The sequence below is a fragment of the Sinohyriopsis cumingii genome, unplaced genomic scaffold (assembly GCF_028554795.1).
Source record: "Sinohyriopsis cumingii isolate HCF-2022 unplaced genomic scaffold, ASM2855479v2 utg001505l, whole genome shotgun sequence".
Taxonomy (NCBI): Eukaryota; Metazoa; Mollusca; class Bivalvia; order Unionida; family Unionidae; genus Sinohyriopsis; species Sinohyriopsis cumingii.
Window position 1 is genome coordinate 318,316 of NW_028316006.1, and position 15,669 is coordinate 333,984.

Sequence of the window (15,669 nt, forward strand, 5' to 3'; positions counted from 1 at the left end):
ATGCGCATTTCGGCCATTGCTTGCAGTTCCACACGTTCATAAATTGTGTTAAATGTTGCAACCTTTCCTTGTACAAACATGTTCTTAAACAAAAAGCAATACATTTGCAGCTGCCTAAAATCATACTTCTTACTGCGATGCTATAAAGTCTAACAGATAAAAGGCTTTTTTCTATTTGTTTGTTGCGTGTTCACTAGTATCGAAATTAAAAGACATAAAGCATTTTCATTATCATAACCTTTGACGAGTAACTTTGTATTGAAAAGAAAACTCCGTTTTAAGTTTTGTACAACCAGTGCAATTTCTTACTCATGTCGATGCAATAAAAACGATCGTATTTACATGTCCAGGCTGTATCTACAATTGATCATATTTTTGAATGTGCGTATCTGCAGCAGTATGAAACAATATCACGACGATCCCAGTGATAGTTTACTTAAGTTGTCAGATATGTTTAACAAAATGACGTCTTAAAAACTGAATCCTGCCGAAATAAGATGTAAAAGGCTTACAGCAAACCAAATAATTGCAACTTGAGTGAACAAAGTACTGCATGCACATTGTCAGCGGTTTGTATATTAATATCCCTCAGGTAAAAGCCTATGGTGCAGGTAAAAGCGAAGGTCGAGTTTCGAATATCATTTCAACGGTATCATCTTGGTTATTGCTAGCAATTTTGCATGTTCATACATTTTTGGTATATGTTGCAGCCTTACCTGCACATATTATTAAGAAAAATAGCAATGTATTCGCAGCTTCTTAATACGATCCTTCTGATTGCAATGTTATACAGACACACAGGTAAAACGCTTTCTTTCATTTGTGTATTGCGTAGTCACTAAATATTATCGAAAATATAAGACCAAAGTGAAAGCTCACTTTCCATCAAGACCAGCGATTTAACTGTTTAGAGTTCGCAACTAAACACGAAACTTAGTTGGGTATGGACACATTCTCAATAAAATACTTGTCATATGCTTTATGTGTGTGTGTGTGTGTGTGTGTGTGTGTGTCCTGCGATTCAGTTGCCTCAGGAAGAAATATCGCCTTTGTAAAACATACTGTATATTCAGAACATTTGGGAAAGGAAAAGGGTAACGATCGCTTCAACACTAAACACTTGAAGAACAAATAGACGCCCTGTATTATCTGCCTCTCAACAAATTTATAAGAATTAGTGCATCAGATATTCCTTATTATGTTTTATTTTAAAGCTATTGCAGTAGTTGCAAAGAAAATATCAAGTATGTGCACCAGAACCATCGTTATGTTATTGTCAATAAAACTCGTCGGATTTTCTACCGCTCTAATTGAACCACCGTAATGTTATTTTCAATGAAACTCGTCAGATTTTCTACCGGTCTAATGGAACCATCGTAATGTTATTGTCAATTAAACTCATCAGATTTTCTACCGCTTTAATTGAACCATCGTAATGTTATTGTCAATAAAACTCATCAGATTTTCTACCGCTCTAATGGAACCATCGTAATGTTATTGTTAATAAAACTCATCAGATTTTCTACCGCTTTAATTGAACCATCGTAATGTTATTGTCAATAAAACTCATCAGATTTTCTAACTGAACCCACTTAGATCATATTTGTCGAAGCGTTAGCAACTGGTATCAACTGAGACAAAATCCGGAAGAAAAATGTCCCTCTTTTTGTCAGCTCAATACGACATCCCCACGAAAAACTCGTTTGCAACACTGTGTTGTATCATTCTCATAATAGCTGTTGTAATGATGCACTATGTCGATGGTCGTGTAAAAGTTCTTTCTGTATAAAGTTGTCAAACTCGAAGAAAAAATACTCTCTCTCTCTCTCTCTCTCTCTCTCTCTCTCTCTCTCTCTGTGCAGACTACATAAGGTGTCCTAATGAACCATAAGTCATTTGCAATAATCGCAGCACTTTGTTGGATCGTCTTTGTGATTGTGCTCGTGAGAATGCGCGAGGTCGATTGCGTCTTCGTCCTCTTCAACTTCGGAATCCGTGTCTGATGCTGATGAAATCTCGATTGGAGGACAAAACCGCCGAGAACAGACAGCCGGGCACTCGGTAGGACATTCACAGTCTATGTTGAGATATTTTGGCTCATAAAATTCATCCTTAACATGATTCTTGAAAGACAGGTACTCCTTTAATTTTTCGTGAAGGGGCAATTTTTGAATTTTGCTTATTGGGTATTTGCCCAGGAGTCTAAAAATGCGCCCTCTGCAGAGTTGTCTGAGTTTTTTCGGTTGGCCCGATTCCCTTTCCAGCCACTCGTAAATATCTGGCCTATGATAGATGGATATCGGCCATTTCTTCTCTTTGATCCACTTTTCTTGTAAAAATCTAGGCTGGACAACCGCCATAAACCTTGTCAACCGCATTAATTTCTCATCTACCGCCATGAAGAAATATGAAGCCCCTTTCTCCCTTTCGATCTGACAACCCTGATGTACAAGAGTAATGGCACATTCTTCGCTATGGATCTTGATTGCGTGCTGTATGGGTTTTTCCCGCCATTTGTACCTTTTGTCCATTTTGTACCCATATTCGATCAAAGTTCTCACCATAAGTGGCAAATTGTGTTCTATTCCAACCGTCATTGCTGTTATACCATGGTTGCTTTTGGACATTATCTTCATGCCACTTTGCAGGAGAAGTTCTACGATTTCGTAGCGCCTGTAGGCGACCGCGTAGTGAAGTGCGTTTAGGCCATCATTTGTTTTGGCATGTATCTTGCAGAGGGCGTTAATAAGCAGTTCACATATTTTCTTGCTGTCAATTTGAACACTCCTGAAATATTAAAATCTATTATAACACTCCTGAAATAGTAAAATCTATTATTTCACCTTACATTTTTAGTGGTAATTATATTTTCATATTATGGTATTGAAATCTTCTCAAAACATACACACGCACAATTTTGTCCATCTGAACATTTGAAGCCCCTTTGATCCCGATGAAAGACAAATTCTATGGTATTATGTTTCCCGCTTTTCACGTATTTATCCCACATTATCACAAGCATTAACCTAAATTCACGACTTAAAAAATACAAACCGCACCTAAAATTTTAAAATTAAATCAAATATAAAGTCTTTTACTGTGTTATATCTGAACAGTCATATTGTTATATTGTTTGAATCGCAAACTCATTTAGCTAGCCAAGGATCGATGATATTTAATTGGCTAATGGATACATAGTGATCATTTCTCGAAAGAAAACATTTCAAAACAAGACATCGAACTGTTTTGACCCATGTAAACAATTATTTATCCGAAAAAGAAGCAATAATGCAAAAAAAATACATTGAATAATAAAACATGCTTACTTTATCAACGGTGTTTCAGCATCCATGTTAATACCCATCCGCCTCATGTTTACATCGGCCTTTGCTTTAATCAAGAGTGCCACACATTCAGGGCTGTTGCTTAGAATTGCACGATAGAGGGGGCTACAACCTAAGATGTTTTTACAAAAAATAAAAAAGAGCATATTATATTCTGAACATCAAAACATAGATTCTTGCCGAGCTTGTTATTTAGCAAGTTATTTTTCTAATGATTGTTGCTTTTTATAATTATGACTGATAGTCATCACGAAAAGTAATTTGTTTTAAAAATATGACCTTCGAAAAGAATGCAAAACATAATAGACCAAATCAGATTACGAATATAAATCTTTCCCAGAAATTGTTTCGTTGACGCCGATAGTGTATGTGTTATATCGCGATAGTGATGATAAAATATGTAGTGTGCAGGAAAAGGTGTACGTTTTCTTTCACTGGAATGATCTACCTGCCTGCCTCTCTGTATAACTATATAGGTCTACTTGCCTCGGTAGCATACTTGGAAGAGAGTCAGATATAAAATCCAAATGTCACGGGTTCGATACCCGTCCAGGCCAGCCCGAGTTTGATGTCACGGCGTGTCCTTGTGAAAGGTACATAGTTCGAGTTTCCTCGGCACTGTATACCAAAGGATGTGTTAAAAGTGTCTTGAAAAGATAGGTTTACCTACCTATTTATCATTCAGTCTGTCTGGTTTTGTGCCTGTCTACGTGTCTGTTTTGTCATCATAAGGCATTTTTGTATGTATCATTAGTTTCTCTGTCGTTCAGTATGAAGCTGCGGAGGCTGACTGAGAGGCGGAACGATAGGCATGCAGCCCTCATCCCACCCCACACACAAAATGGGCGCAAAAAAACTGGAACGGTTTCTAAAAGAAGTTTTTTTTTACAGTCACATAGTTAAAATCATTTCTTGGAATCACTTAAAAAGCCCTGAGCTGTGATGAATTTCTGTAATTCTTGTTCTTCTTATTTGGAATGTGTTAACTTTTTTCAAATAAATCAACTGGAAATCAATGTCATTTTTTTTAAGACCAGACGAGAAGACAAGTCATAAACTGTGCTTGTCACACATACCCGTTTCACGATCGATGAAGTTCACTTCGCACTCTGTGCCCCTGGCGTTCAGCAGGTAGTTGACAATATCTGCATTGCCATGCTTTGCAGCAACCCTGTAAACAGATGGAGACAATATGCTTATTATTCCCATGTGTATTGCTCCACACATACACACATACACGCACGCACGCACTCCTTGCCACTATCAGAGTTCACTACTTTAATGCAGTAAGACTATTATTCAAGATCTTTGTCTTAACGAGAGGGGGTGGGAGTAGTCAAGAAAATGAATTAATGAGCAGCCTAACTCGCGAAGAAATTGTTATCTAAATTTCAGTAACGGCCAATCGAAACATCGCTAAGCCATTTCCATTATTTCCAAAAATAGAATAGGTTGTAGCGGTAGGAATACATATATATTTGATGGGGTTTATGTGAACCACCTACGGCACAAAATATGCTGCATCAGAAAAGGAAGGCAATATTCCAATTGTGGCTTTGTCTCCTTCCACTGCCATTTTGTGCCAAGTTTACTTTTACACTTCTCAATGTGGCAAATTTTCCTCGACCTCGGATGTTTCGATTTAGTAAACATATGTAGTTTTGCTATTCTTGGCATGACGTTGTCGGCACCGCTGTTCATGCAGCAAACATCACTGCTTATCTCAACCGCTAATAATGTTTCTTAACGTCATCTTCCTTGTTTCAGGAAACATTGTAAATTAAAGACTGTCCACACTTTTATATGCTTTCAAGTCTTGTCACTCGTTACCCAGAGAGAGATAGAGATAGAGAGAGAGAGAGAGAGAGGAGAAAGAGAAGTAGTTGTAGTCAAGAACTATTTGCCTGAGCTGCATTACAGCTTAGGTAGCCTTATTACAGCTTAGGTAGCCTCATTACAGCTTAGGTAGCCTCGTTACAGCTTAGGTAGCCTCATTACAGTTTAGGTAGCCTCATTACAGGTTAGGTAGCCTCAATAAACTAATTCTATTTCAACATATCCACACTGATGGAATATTTTAACTATTTTAAATGCAATATCTAAAAATATTCACAAGGGTAAAATAAACACAAGATGTGGTACAGTAATTAGTAACTCTAATTGTGGTACATTAAACGAGACATCAAATGAAACACAAGCTGAGGTACATTAAATCAACACTAGATATGCAGACTGAACCAAACGAAGGCATGACTCATTGTCTCAGGTCGTCTTCTTAGCGGAGATTAGTGGTTTATCAGCTATGTTTGCAGTTTATTGTGTGCAACTACAGGTGACATATTTAGTAGGTACTTGTTTTATTGCGTTGTTTAATCAAAATACTTAACCTGTATTCAACAGTAGTTTCCATCATTCTTGTAATTTACATGTAGCCACTGAATTTCACCTTCTGGTTCATTATAGTTAAAATATCCATATGCGAAATGAAGTGTCAAATGTGAATGAAAACGAGTAAGTTTTCTATCATATTTTATATTCTCACACTCTTGAAGGGTTCATGTTTTATCGTCTTATTTATTCTGATTTGCTTGTAAAATCATATATTTCGTGATTCTCTTATTTGTCTCTTTTCTTGTACGTGTATTTGTTTATTCGTTTTCATGCTTACTCTCTCACTCTGCTCCTGCGTCTGTTTGTCGCTAATTTGTTTGTACATTTTCCCTTATTTAAATTGCTATTAATTTAAAGAATGACCTGTGACTTCGCAGATTGAATTTATTAAATCACCATTCGCAATCTTAGATAAAATACGTCAGAAGAAAGACGCAAAAAGGGAATTTTATGGGGAAAAACATGTCCAGAGAATTATAAAATTAAAACTGTCTTGTAAAAAAAGCGTTTGATGAGGCTGTCAAGAACTTTCAGAAGGCCGCAAAACACGCCTTAATAATAAATTCATTCATTGTATGGATTAATGGATTAATATAACATTAATCGTTCATACTGAAGATTAATATTTTCATGCAATTTATGTCCATTTTACTGATCATGTGTTTCTTTAAACTTTCTTAGCAAGTATGTCCTTCATATAATCGTAGTAAAACAACGAAATCAGCAATCTTTGCAACTTTTTCTAGTCAAGTCACATACATTTTAATAGATATTTCTTAACGCTCTTAATAGCACTACATCAGGTGAAAAATCAGTTAACTAACTGTACTATACAAGTTAAAGCATAAAAAGTAAAAAATAAAATAAAAAAGCGACCAAGCTCATTTTCATCAGAGAATTGTAGGTTAAGCATACCACTTCTCTTCTATTGCACACACCTTGTGCCTTGTCATTTGTCGATTGAATCGATTCAGTCTTTTATACTGGACCATGCTAACCTCATTTATAGCAATAACAGATCACAGTAACTTAAAACATTTCACTACTAATGGTGACACAATATGTAAAATAACCAAACATGTTCTATTTTCTATCAGTTTAATGAATCACACTAAAAGAATAATAGTGACAGTCCAAGGGGTTCATATAATATTGGTTGTATATCCTCTGCAATTACCAAGCAGCAATCACTAATTAAAAAAAATCACCAATCACTTATGACAATTTTGTTGCGGAGGTAACATTTGGCGAACTTGTTCAAAAATAGAACATTTTAATTCTGGTTTGTTATGTACTAAGATTATGGATCTAGACAGGTTAAAATATTTAAGGTAGTCAATTTTGATGTGATTTATATTCGCGATTTCACTCTGAAACAGCTAAGTCGCTATCTAAAAAAACAAAGGATAAAACTTTCAGTTATACAGCAGTTTAACTGATTTGGGAAGGAATCAGGATTTAGAAAACCGACAGAAAACAGTCTGAGCCTGTTAAATTTTAACACCATTTTGAGGGAAATAAAAATAATCAAATGTATTACTACGCTAGAATCTGTTTCGGTTAATGGAATAAAACGATTATTCATGGCAACTCGACCACCACAAAGTTTCAACTACGTCTAAGTTTTAAACTTGGAAAAGTCAGCCCTTATTTAAAGATTACAGACACGTTTAATCACATATAAGTGGATAAAAAACACCTGTACGTTTGACCCTTCAGTGGGATATATAACATGGGCATGGTCCACTTGAAAAATAGGGATTGCAAAGAGCAATTCGTACGTGCGTCTTTCGAAGGAATTCTGTCATTCACATGCAGTATTCACGAAAATCAACCCTATTTCTTGGGTTGTCTAGGCTCCAATAGGTATCAGTCTAGACATTTTAAAAAATTAAGTTCTACAAAGCCAGTGTGTCACCAACCCTACTGTATGCTTGCGAAACCTGGTGAATTTACACCAGAAGCTGAGATATTTTCACATGGGCTGCCTGAGGAAACTGATACGGATAAGATGGCAAGACAGGTCTCAGACAACGAGGTGCTCACATTCCACGCATCAGTTGAGTTTGGCAAGTTAAATACCAGGATGTCAGGAGAGTGATTTTGATCGGAGGGGAACTGCAGAGGTTGGACAGAAGTGTGAGCAACGTATATTTCATAAAAGCAGCACGTCCTCTGTTGATCAAGCGAACCCGAGCGTCATCTCTTGTCATGTGAGCCAACGATAGTGAGAAGTGCAAACTGGCATGATCAGACCATTCGCATACTCACAGAAACTACATCGGTCAGTGATGTCATGGTCATCTTCTGGTCAAGTGTGTCAGATATTGATTACCATAAATGCAAAAAAGTGACAACGAAGAGTAAAAAACTAGTTCTAACTAGAGTGATCGCTTACGACTCTAACCGAGACTTTTTCAAAGGTAAACACGAAACAAATACAAACAATAAACACAAAAAAGCATTGAAATTACAACAGTTTCCATGACTATCTCTACTGGAATACAAGCTTTTCTTCTAGTAGAAATATACAAAATGTGTACGTGTATGTGATTCAGAGCACGTTTTCTGATTCTTGATAAAGTTGCTTGAATGCTCGTTTATCCGTTTAGTTTCATTTTAAGAAATGTTCGTCTTTTCAAAGATATTGGCAATAAAAATAACAAGTTTATGTAAATCTTCACTTAGTACCAATTTAACAAAAGAATTCAAGTTGGGGCAATCATTGAGAAGTTAATGTAAATATACCTATTTGTGCGCTTAAATCACATTATTGAGTTTCCATTTAAGCAAAAAAATTGCTACCTTTTACCAACGGATTATACTTTTGGAGAGCCGAAACATCTGTATATGGACCATTATACGGGGTATTCTGACCGATAATGATCAATGAATAGTAGGGTAACTGTGCGCCTCAAGTCTCCGCTAGGAATATCAATGCTCCATATTTGAACTAAATGGCAAGGTGACCATAATAAATTTGAGACAACTCCCTTAATTCACTCTTTATGGATGCCGTTTTTTCCCCATCAGTATAGTTGAGACTTATTCACTTTCAGTAAAATTACAAACTATTCACTAATTGCTTGATCTATTCTAGTAGAAATTAAGTTATACGCCATGTTGGCTATTTTGCACCTAGTGCTGTTTGAAAATTAGTTCCCATTTTGGCGCGAGATCATGTGGACAAATTTACTGATTATTATTCTGTCGTCGATCGATTATCAGAAACTGAAGATCGACTATTAATTTTATTCAGTTCCAAAATCTAGCAAGCAGTTTTCAACATAGTGCAGAAACGATATTTTTGAGTCCTTGTCAAATCGATTTGTTCCTAAACAGAACTGTCAGAAATTCATTACATCGAATCCGAAATTAGAAAAGCTTTATTATGTGATAATGTCTTAGTGTGCCCAAAACACCGTGGCCATGGAATGAAATAGCTATGGTCAATTATATTGATACAAATAGCTATCTCGCTCTTTCAAACAAGAGGAAACATTTTATATTTCTACACCGAGTTAAATTATACTTACTTGACCAGTTAGCGGCCCATTACTTTTCATTCTCCTCTTATCTCTTGTAACATTTGCATTCACATGTCGTTTTAAAATATATGCACTGCGCTCATTTTGTCATATACAAATTATCGCGATAAATGTATTCTGAAAAGTTTCTAACGACGTAACTTGCTATATAATACGCTGTGTCACCTTTGCTCAGCTCAGTTCGTAAGTTGTGTATAAAGTAAGGTATTAGTACAAGCCATGAGTGCTGTCTAAACACTGCCGCAAGCTAGAGTTAATATCTTACTCAAGGTTACCGTGACCAGAGAGAAGATAGGGCATCTTCAATCGGCACAGGCTTTAGATCGAGCGACTTCCCACCAAGGTGTTACAGCTTTGTCATAGATCAGAGGAACCGCGAGAGAACGGGGCGTGTTCTAAATCCGTCCCCACGTAGACAGCCAGCGAGAAGGACATTGTCTGCTATGTTTGATTGGATCGAATCAGAGCGACAAACAAACGCAATTGAGACGGAGGGTGTAGTAAACAATTTCGATCCGAATTATAACTTCTAACTTGCAAGCGAAAGTTTAGTTCTCCTGGGACGATTGCTGAGCAAATAGGATTTCTCCGAGAAAGCCAATCATAATTTGGCGGGAAAACTTAGAGAAGAAATTCTAAGGAAAGACAAAGCTTTCTAAAGGTCAGCAAGTTATTTGCTCGATTTTTGCAGAATATTACGTCATTGTAATTGTAATTATGTGTAGCACGTATACTTAATTACTAGGATCGTTTATTACGTAGAATTACCTTTGTAGTATTAATTTACATGCGTATTTGAGAAATGAGTTTGAGTATTATTTAGAGAATTGTGTAGATTGTTAGCTTGTGGTTAGAATTAATTTTGTTATTCGCTATTAGGTTATTTAGTAGTAAACTAGTGCATTTATTCATGTGATATGTTAGAATTTACACATGTTTGAATTGTGAATTTGGAAAATGGTTGAAGTGTGTAAGATAATATGGATGTATGGATATATCAGAGCATGGATATTTGAATATTTATGTACTTTGTATGAGTTGTAATGTAAAGATGCATCTGATTGTTGTGATATTGTTTAGTCTAATGGGATTAGGAATATATACTGATGTGACGCAATTTATTGACGCATGTATGAGAAGTAATTGTTACCGTGCTTTTATTACGACGTTGCTTTACCATACAAGAACGTATGAGTATTTCGATGTGAATGAATGCGTGACCGAAGAAATTTAATAGCCGTTATCTGATGATAGGCTGGCTGTAGTGTGAGATGAGAGGGCTTAGGAAAATATTGTACCGTCCTTGTGTTTTCACAGGAAGCTTTTTGGGGGACAGAACTTCGGGTTCATTTAAGTCCCGAGTCTCTAAGAAGGGAGACGGAAGTAAGACTAGCAGAGCAGTCGGAGTCGACAAGTCTAGTCGGAGAGAGTCGAGGATGAGGAGGAAAAGGAGTCGACGAGGAGAAAGTGGAGAAGGAGGAGGAGTATAGAGGAGTCGGTGGAGAGAAGGAATTTGGAGAAAGTTGGGAGGAAGAGGAGAAGGAATTGGAGGGATAGGAGAGAAGAATACACAGATAAGTAGAATACAAGGACAGGTGGAAAGCTATCTCACACTACAAATGAAATGATGCAATAGGCTATCACAGGGTCGAACAGAAGGAGAGTACTTGGGAAATTTCAATCATTTGGTTATTGAATTGCCATTAAATTAGTATTAGTTGAATTTCATTTATTTTGTGTCTTCAATCATTTAACCGATGGCATTGCTGACTGGGGGGCTCTGAGATTTACATTTATCTTTCACTAATTTAATTTCCAACCAAAATCGAGCCTGGGTTGGACTTCTATAATAATTTAAATAAATATTGAAAGTACCCCACCCACATTTACCACAGTGTCGGCATAACAAACCCGACACATCACACGCTGAATCCCCAGTATTTATGATATCTAGAGGGCTTTTTTTAAAACGGTGACCATGCTAACCGCAAATAGTTTTAATATTTTAAAGAAATATTATGAGACTGCCTAGCTTTAAAGGTGGATCCGAATGCTTTAAAGCAGTAGTAATGCGAAAATACAACTTTACTATCGCATATTATTATAATCACTGCAGCATCAGCTTAATTAAATTGTGACTATAAAAGAGGGAAACGGCGCAGTTACAATGTTGCTTTGTACCTCCGCTGCCCCAAGCTTGAACAAATCTGTACGAGCTTATCAGATTTAATTCGACATGGAATGATTATCTGATTGTCTCCCTTACCAGAGAGGTCGCCTTCCTTTTGTGTCCTCTTGGTTGACATCAATTGTTTTGGCCTTCTTGGCGGTAAGTAGCATCTTAACCGTCTCGAAGTCATTCATCTCGCAGGTCACCAGAAGCGCTGTCGGTTGAAGCGGATCATCAATATCTCGTGTGTTGAGATGCATGTTCCTTCCCTTTACCATGCATTTGGCTTTGTTTACATCTTTGGCCCTTATGGCCTCAAAAAACGCAGTGACCTTAGGGTCCTGGCTTGCCTGGATGATGGGCGTCCTACTTAATTCGACTCTAGACATTTCCTCTCTTTTGGATTTGTTTTTGGAGTGATGGTGATGACGTTGTTGACGCCTGTGGATGTCTCCGTTTTGAACCATATTGTGACTCTTGACTGATGAGGCATCCGACTCATGTGTACTAAAATGTATAAAAGAAATATATGTATTAGATTACGGTTGATCAGATTTGCCTGAATCCGTAAAATATTTTTCCTCAGTAAAAAAGAAAAAAAAAGAACCTAACAAAAACAAACAAACATAAAGACTTCAACAAAAACTTATTAAATATCAAGTCGTATTTTTCTACAGCGGATAAAGGTTTCCTTTTACTTCTCCACTGTAGCTTTCCATAGATGGCATATTCGATATCCATCCAGGTCATCTCGGGTCGGCTGCCTTAGTATTTTCCTTGGAAATATCAATTAGTCCACATTTTATCTACATGATCTATCCAATTCAATTTCTTAAACGTGCAACTAAAACTAACAAAAATCCTCTTCTTCCCCCCGCCCATGACCAATGATGATACGGTGGTGCTGATGGTGATGGTGATGATAGTGCTTATTTTTATGTTGATGACGATGTAACTGATGGTGATGATAATGGTAGTGCTTATTATTATGTCGATGACGATGTAACTGATGGTGATGGTAATCCACATACACAAAATGCAGCACCATCTAAAATAAAATTTATACCCAAAATGTAAATTGAAAGCACGAGAAACGGCAACTTTATGACAATTTATTAGTAATTGTGTACCTCTGAGTTTCAAAACAAATCCGGCCTTTATTATTTAAAATCTTATTTAAAGTTCAAGCAATTTGTCCCTGTTTCTCTGTGTCTGTCTTTTATAAATTTTGGAGAACGATTATACTAGTATCGGTAAATTCTCTTTTTCAGAAGCACGTTAAAGTCTTTCAGGTCATTAATCCTGTTGTTCATAATGTGTCAATTAAAACATTTACATGTGAAACCCCCTTTTCTAACATGAAAAGATAACGATCCCAAATTGTTTTGCATACAGAACATTGCCTATTGTACCGTCGTTGAACCTTTCTCAACTACACTTAAAAATGTCATACCTAGAACAAACAATCAGAAGTGGCATTTGAGTGTTAAAGAGTATGTACATACGGTATCTTTTCTATGGAAGTCTGGAGACGTAAAAAGTGGGCTCATGAACAACATGTAAAATAAAACAAAACACATACTTAACACACAAAGCCTTTAAAGATAGACACGCAAGTTTTGCGTCATTTTTTTCATAATGTTCAGTTAAAAAAGATATAGGAAAGAGAGTTTAGCAGCAGTTTACTAAAGAAAATAGCTGCATTTACTTAAAGGTATTACGTGAGGTTACAATCGGCTTTTTGTGCGACTACGATCAGACTTGAAAAAATGTGACGATTCGGCAACAAACTTTTATTACGTAATCTACGGTATGAATAAAGTAAAACTATATTTCCTTCATTAGTTCATGAATCTTGAAAAATGACCACACTCAAAAAGAAAGATAAATATGAGAAAGACGCTTGCAAATATGCCAGCAAAATAAAAACCAGAAATAATCCTTTGTAAGCCAAAAAATGCAGCCCTACATGAGAAAGAACAGTTATTTTAAAGAAAACACGAAAGAACAAAAAAAAAATTAAACAACAGAAAAGAAATGAGTCAGTAGCAGTTTCTGTTTTGTAATATTTAATTTAGCCCGTCGCAGGACCGACTGTATCCCACAAATGAAGAACTTGTTACACTCTAAAATGTAGTATCCATGTGTTTATAATTTGGCTTTAAACTACTTGCATTAAAAGTGTCCAATCGAGGTTCTTTTCAAGTCAACATTGAAAAAGAACAATTGTCTCTCAAAGAAGTATACTTGTAACGATCAAAACAAAACCAAGCGGGAAAAAAACATAATTTACACTCTTCTTCCTAACGCCAACTCCACCCAAAAATTTCTCAATCGATCGATCGATCAATCGATCGATCGATATAGCACACGTGACTTATGTAAGGATAACTGTTTTTTTTTCTTCACGTACATGAAGTGACAGGTGAACATGATATCTATGCACATAAATCTTGTTCTTTTTTAGACACTGACAATCTCTGGGATGATTATTAACTGTCAACTGCACGGTCTAAGACTATCCATATTTATTTTGTAGCCTTATCGGTCTCAGACAAATACTGTATAATCTCTTCCGTATTTGACAAAATCTTTAACACCTTTTCTTACCTAGTCGTATCGATGAATTAAAGAGGTTCAAATACGTCGTTAGCACTAGTCCATGTATCCAGTCATGATTTCCTGCTGGATATTAAACATCTCTAAGAACAAGTCAAATGACCTGACTTAAAAATATATGCTTTCTGTTTGATCTATCTATACATCTCTATAGTCTATCTGCCTGTACCATTAACACATATATCTTTATATATGGTCTGTACCATTAACACATATATCTTTATCTATGGCCTGTACCATTAACACATATATCTTTATCTATGGTCTGTACCATTAACACGTATATCTTTATCTATGGCCTGTACCATTAACACATATATCTTTATCTATGGCCTGTACCATTAACACATATATCTTTATTTATGGCCTGTACCATTAACACATCTATCTTTATCTATGGTTTGTACCATTAACACATATATCTTTATCTATGGCCTGTACCATTAACACATATATCTTTATCTATGGCATGTACCATTAACACATATATCTTTATCTATGGCCTGTACCATTAACACATATCTTTATATATGGCCTGTACCATTAACACATATATCTTTATCTATGGCCTGTACCATTAACACATATATCTTTATCTATGGCTTGTACCATTAACACATATATCTTTATCTATGGTCTGTACCATTAACACATAGATCTTTATATATGGCTTGTACCATTAACACATATATTTTTATCTATGGCTTGTACCATTAACACATATATATCTTTATATATGGCCTGTACCATTAACACATATATCTTTATCTATGGCTTGTACCATTAACTCATATATCTTTATATATGGCATGTACCATTAACTGTATATCTTTATATATGGCTTGTACCATTAAGACATATATCTTTATCTATGGCTTGTACCATTAACTCATATATCTTTATATATGGCATGTACCATTAACACGTATATCTTTATATATGGCTTGTACCATTAACACATATATCTTTATATATGGCTTGTACCATTAACTCATATATCTTTATATATGGCATGTACCATTAACTGTATATCTTTATATATGGCTTGTACCATTAAGACATATATCTTTATCTATGGCTTGTACCATTAACTCATATATCTTTATATATGGCATGTACCATTAACACGTATATCTTTATATATGGCCTGTACCATTAAAACGTATATCTTTATTTATGGCTTGTACCATTAACACATATATCTTTATCTATGGTCTGTACCATTAACACATATATCTTTATCTATGGCATGTACCATTAATACATATATCTTTATCTATGACTTGTGCCATTAACAGATATAGCTTTATCTATGGCTTGTACCATTAACACATATATCTTTATCTATGGCTTGTACCATTAACTCATATATCTTTATCTATGGTCTGTACCATTAACACATATATCTTTATCTATAGCCTGTACCATTAACACATATATCTTTATCTATGGCATGTACCATTAACACATATATCTTTATCTATGGCCTGTACCATTAGCACATCTTTATCTATGGCTTGTACCATTGACACATATATCTGTATCTATGGCTTGTACCATTAACACATATATCTTTATCTATGGCCTGTACTATTAA

At 35.7% G+C, this 15,669-nt stretch overlaps 1 protein-coding gene across 2 annotated transcripts in view; it reads right to left on the bottom strand.

The window, feature by feature from the left end:
- Positions 1-1,187: 1,187 nt before the first annotated feature.
- LOC149772433 (uncharacterized) overlaps positions 1,188-15,669 on the bottom strand; it is a 28,499-nt gene continuing 14,017 nt past the window's right edge. For both annotated transcript variants that reach the window (XM_089947798.1, XM_089947799.1), the window contains exons 2-5: positions 11,550-11,960; positions 4,421-4,515; positions 3,327-3,456; positions 1,188-2,787 (exon numbers count right to left, since the gene is read on the bottom strand). In XM_089947798.1, the coding sequence (XP_089803924.1) occupies positions 1,893-2,787; positions 3,327-3,456; positions 4,421-4,515; positions 11,550-11,960 (1,531 nt within the window). In that variant the 3' untranslated portion in view covers positions 1,188-1,892. The remainder of the gene's footprint in view (positions 2,788-3,326; positions 3,457-4,420; positions 4,516-11,549; positions 11,961-15,669) is intronic.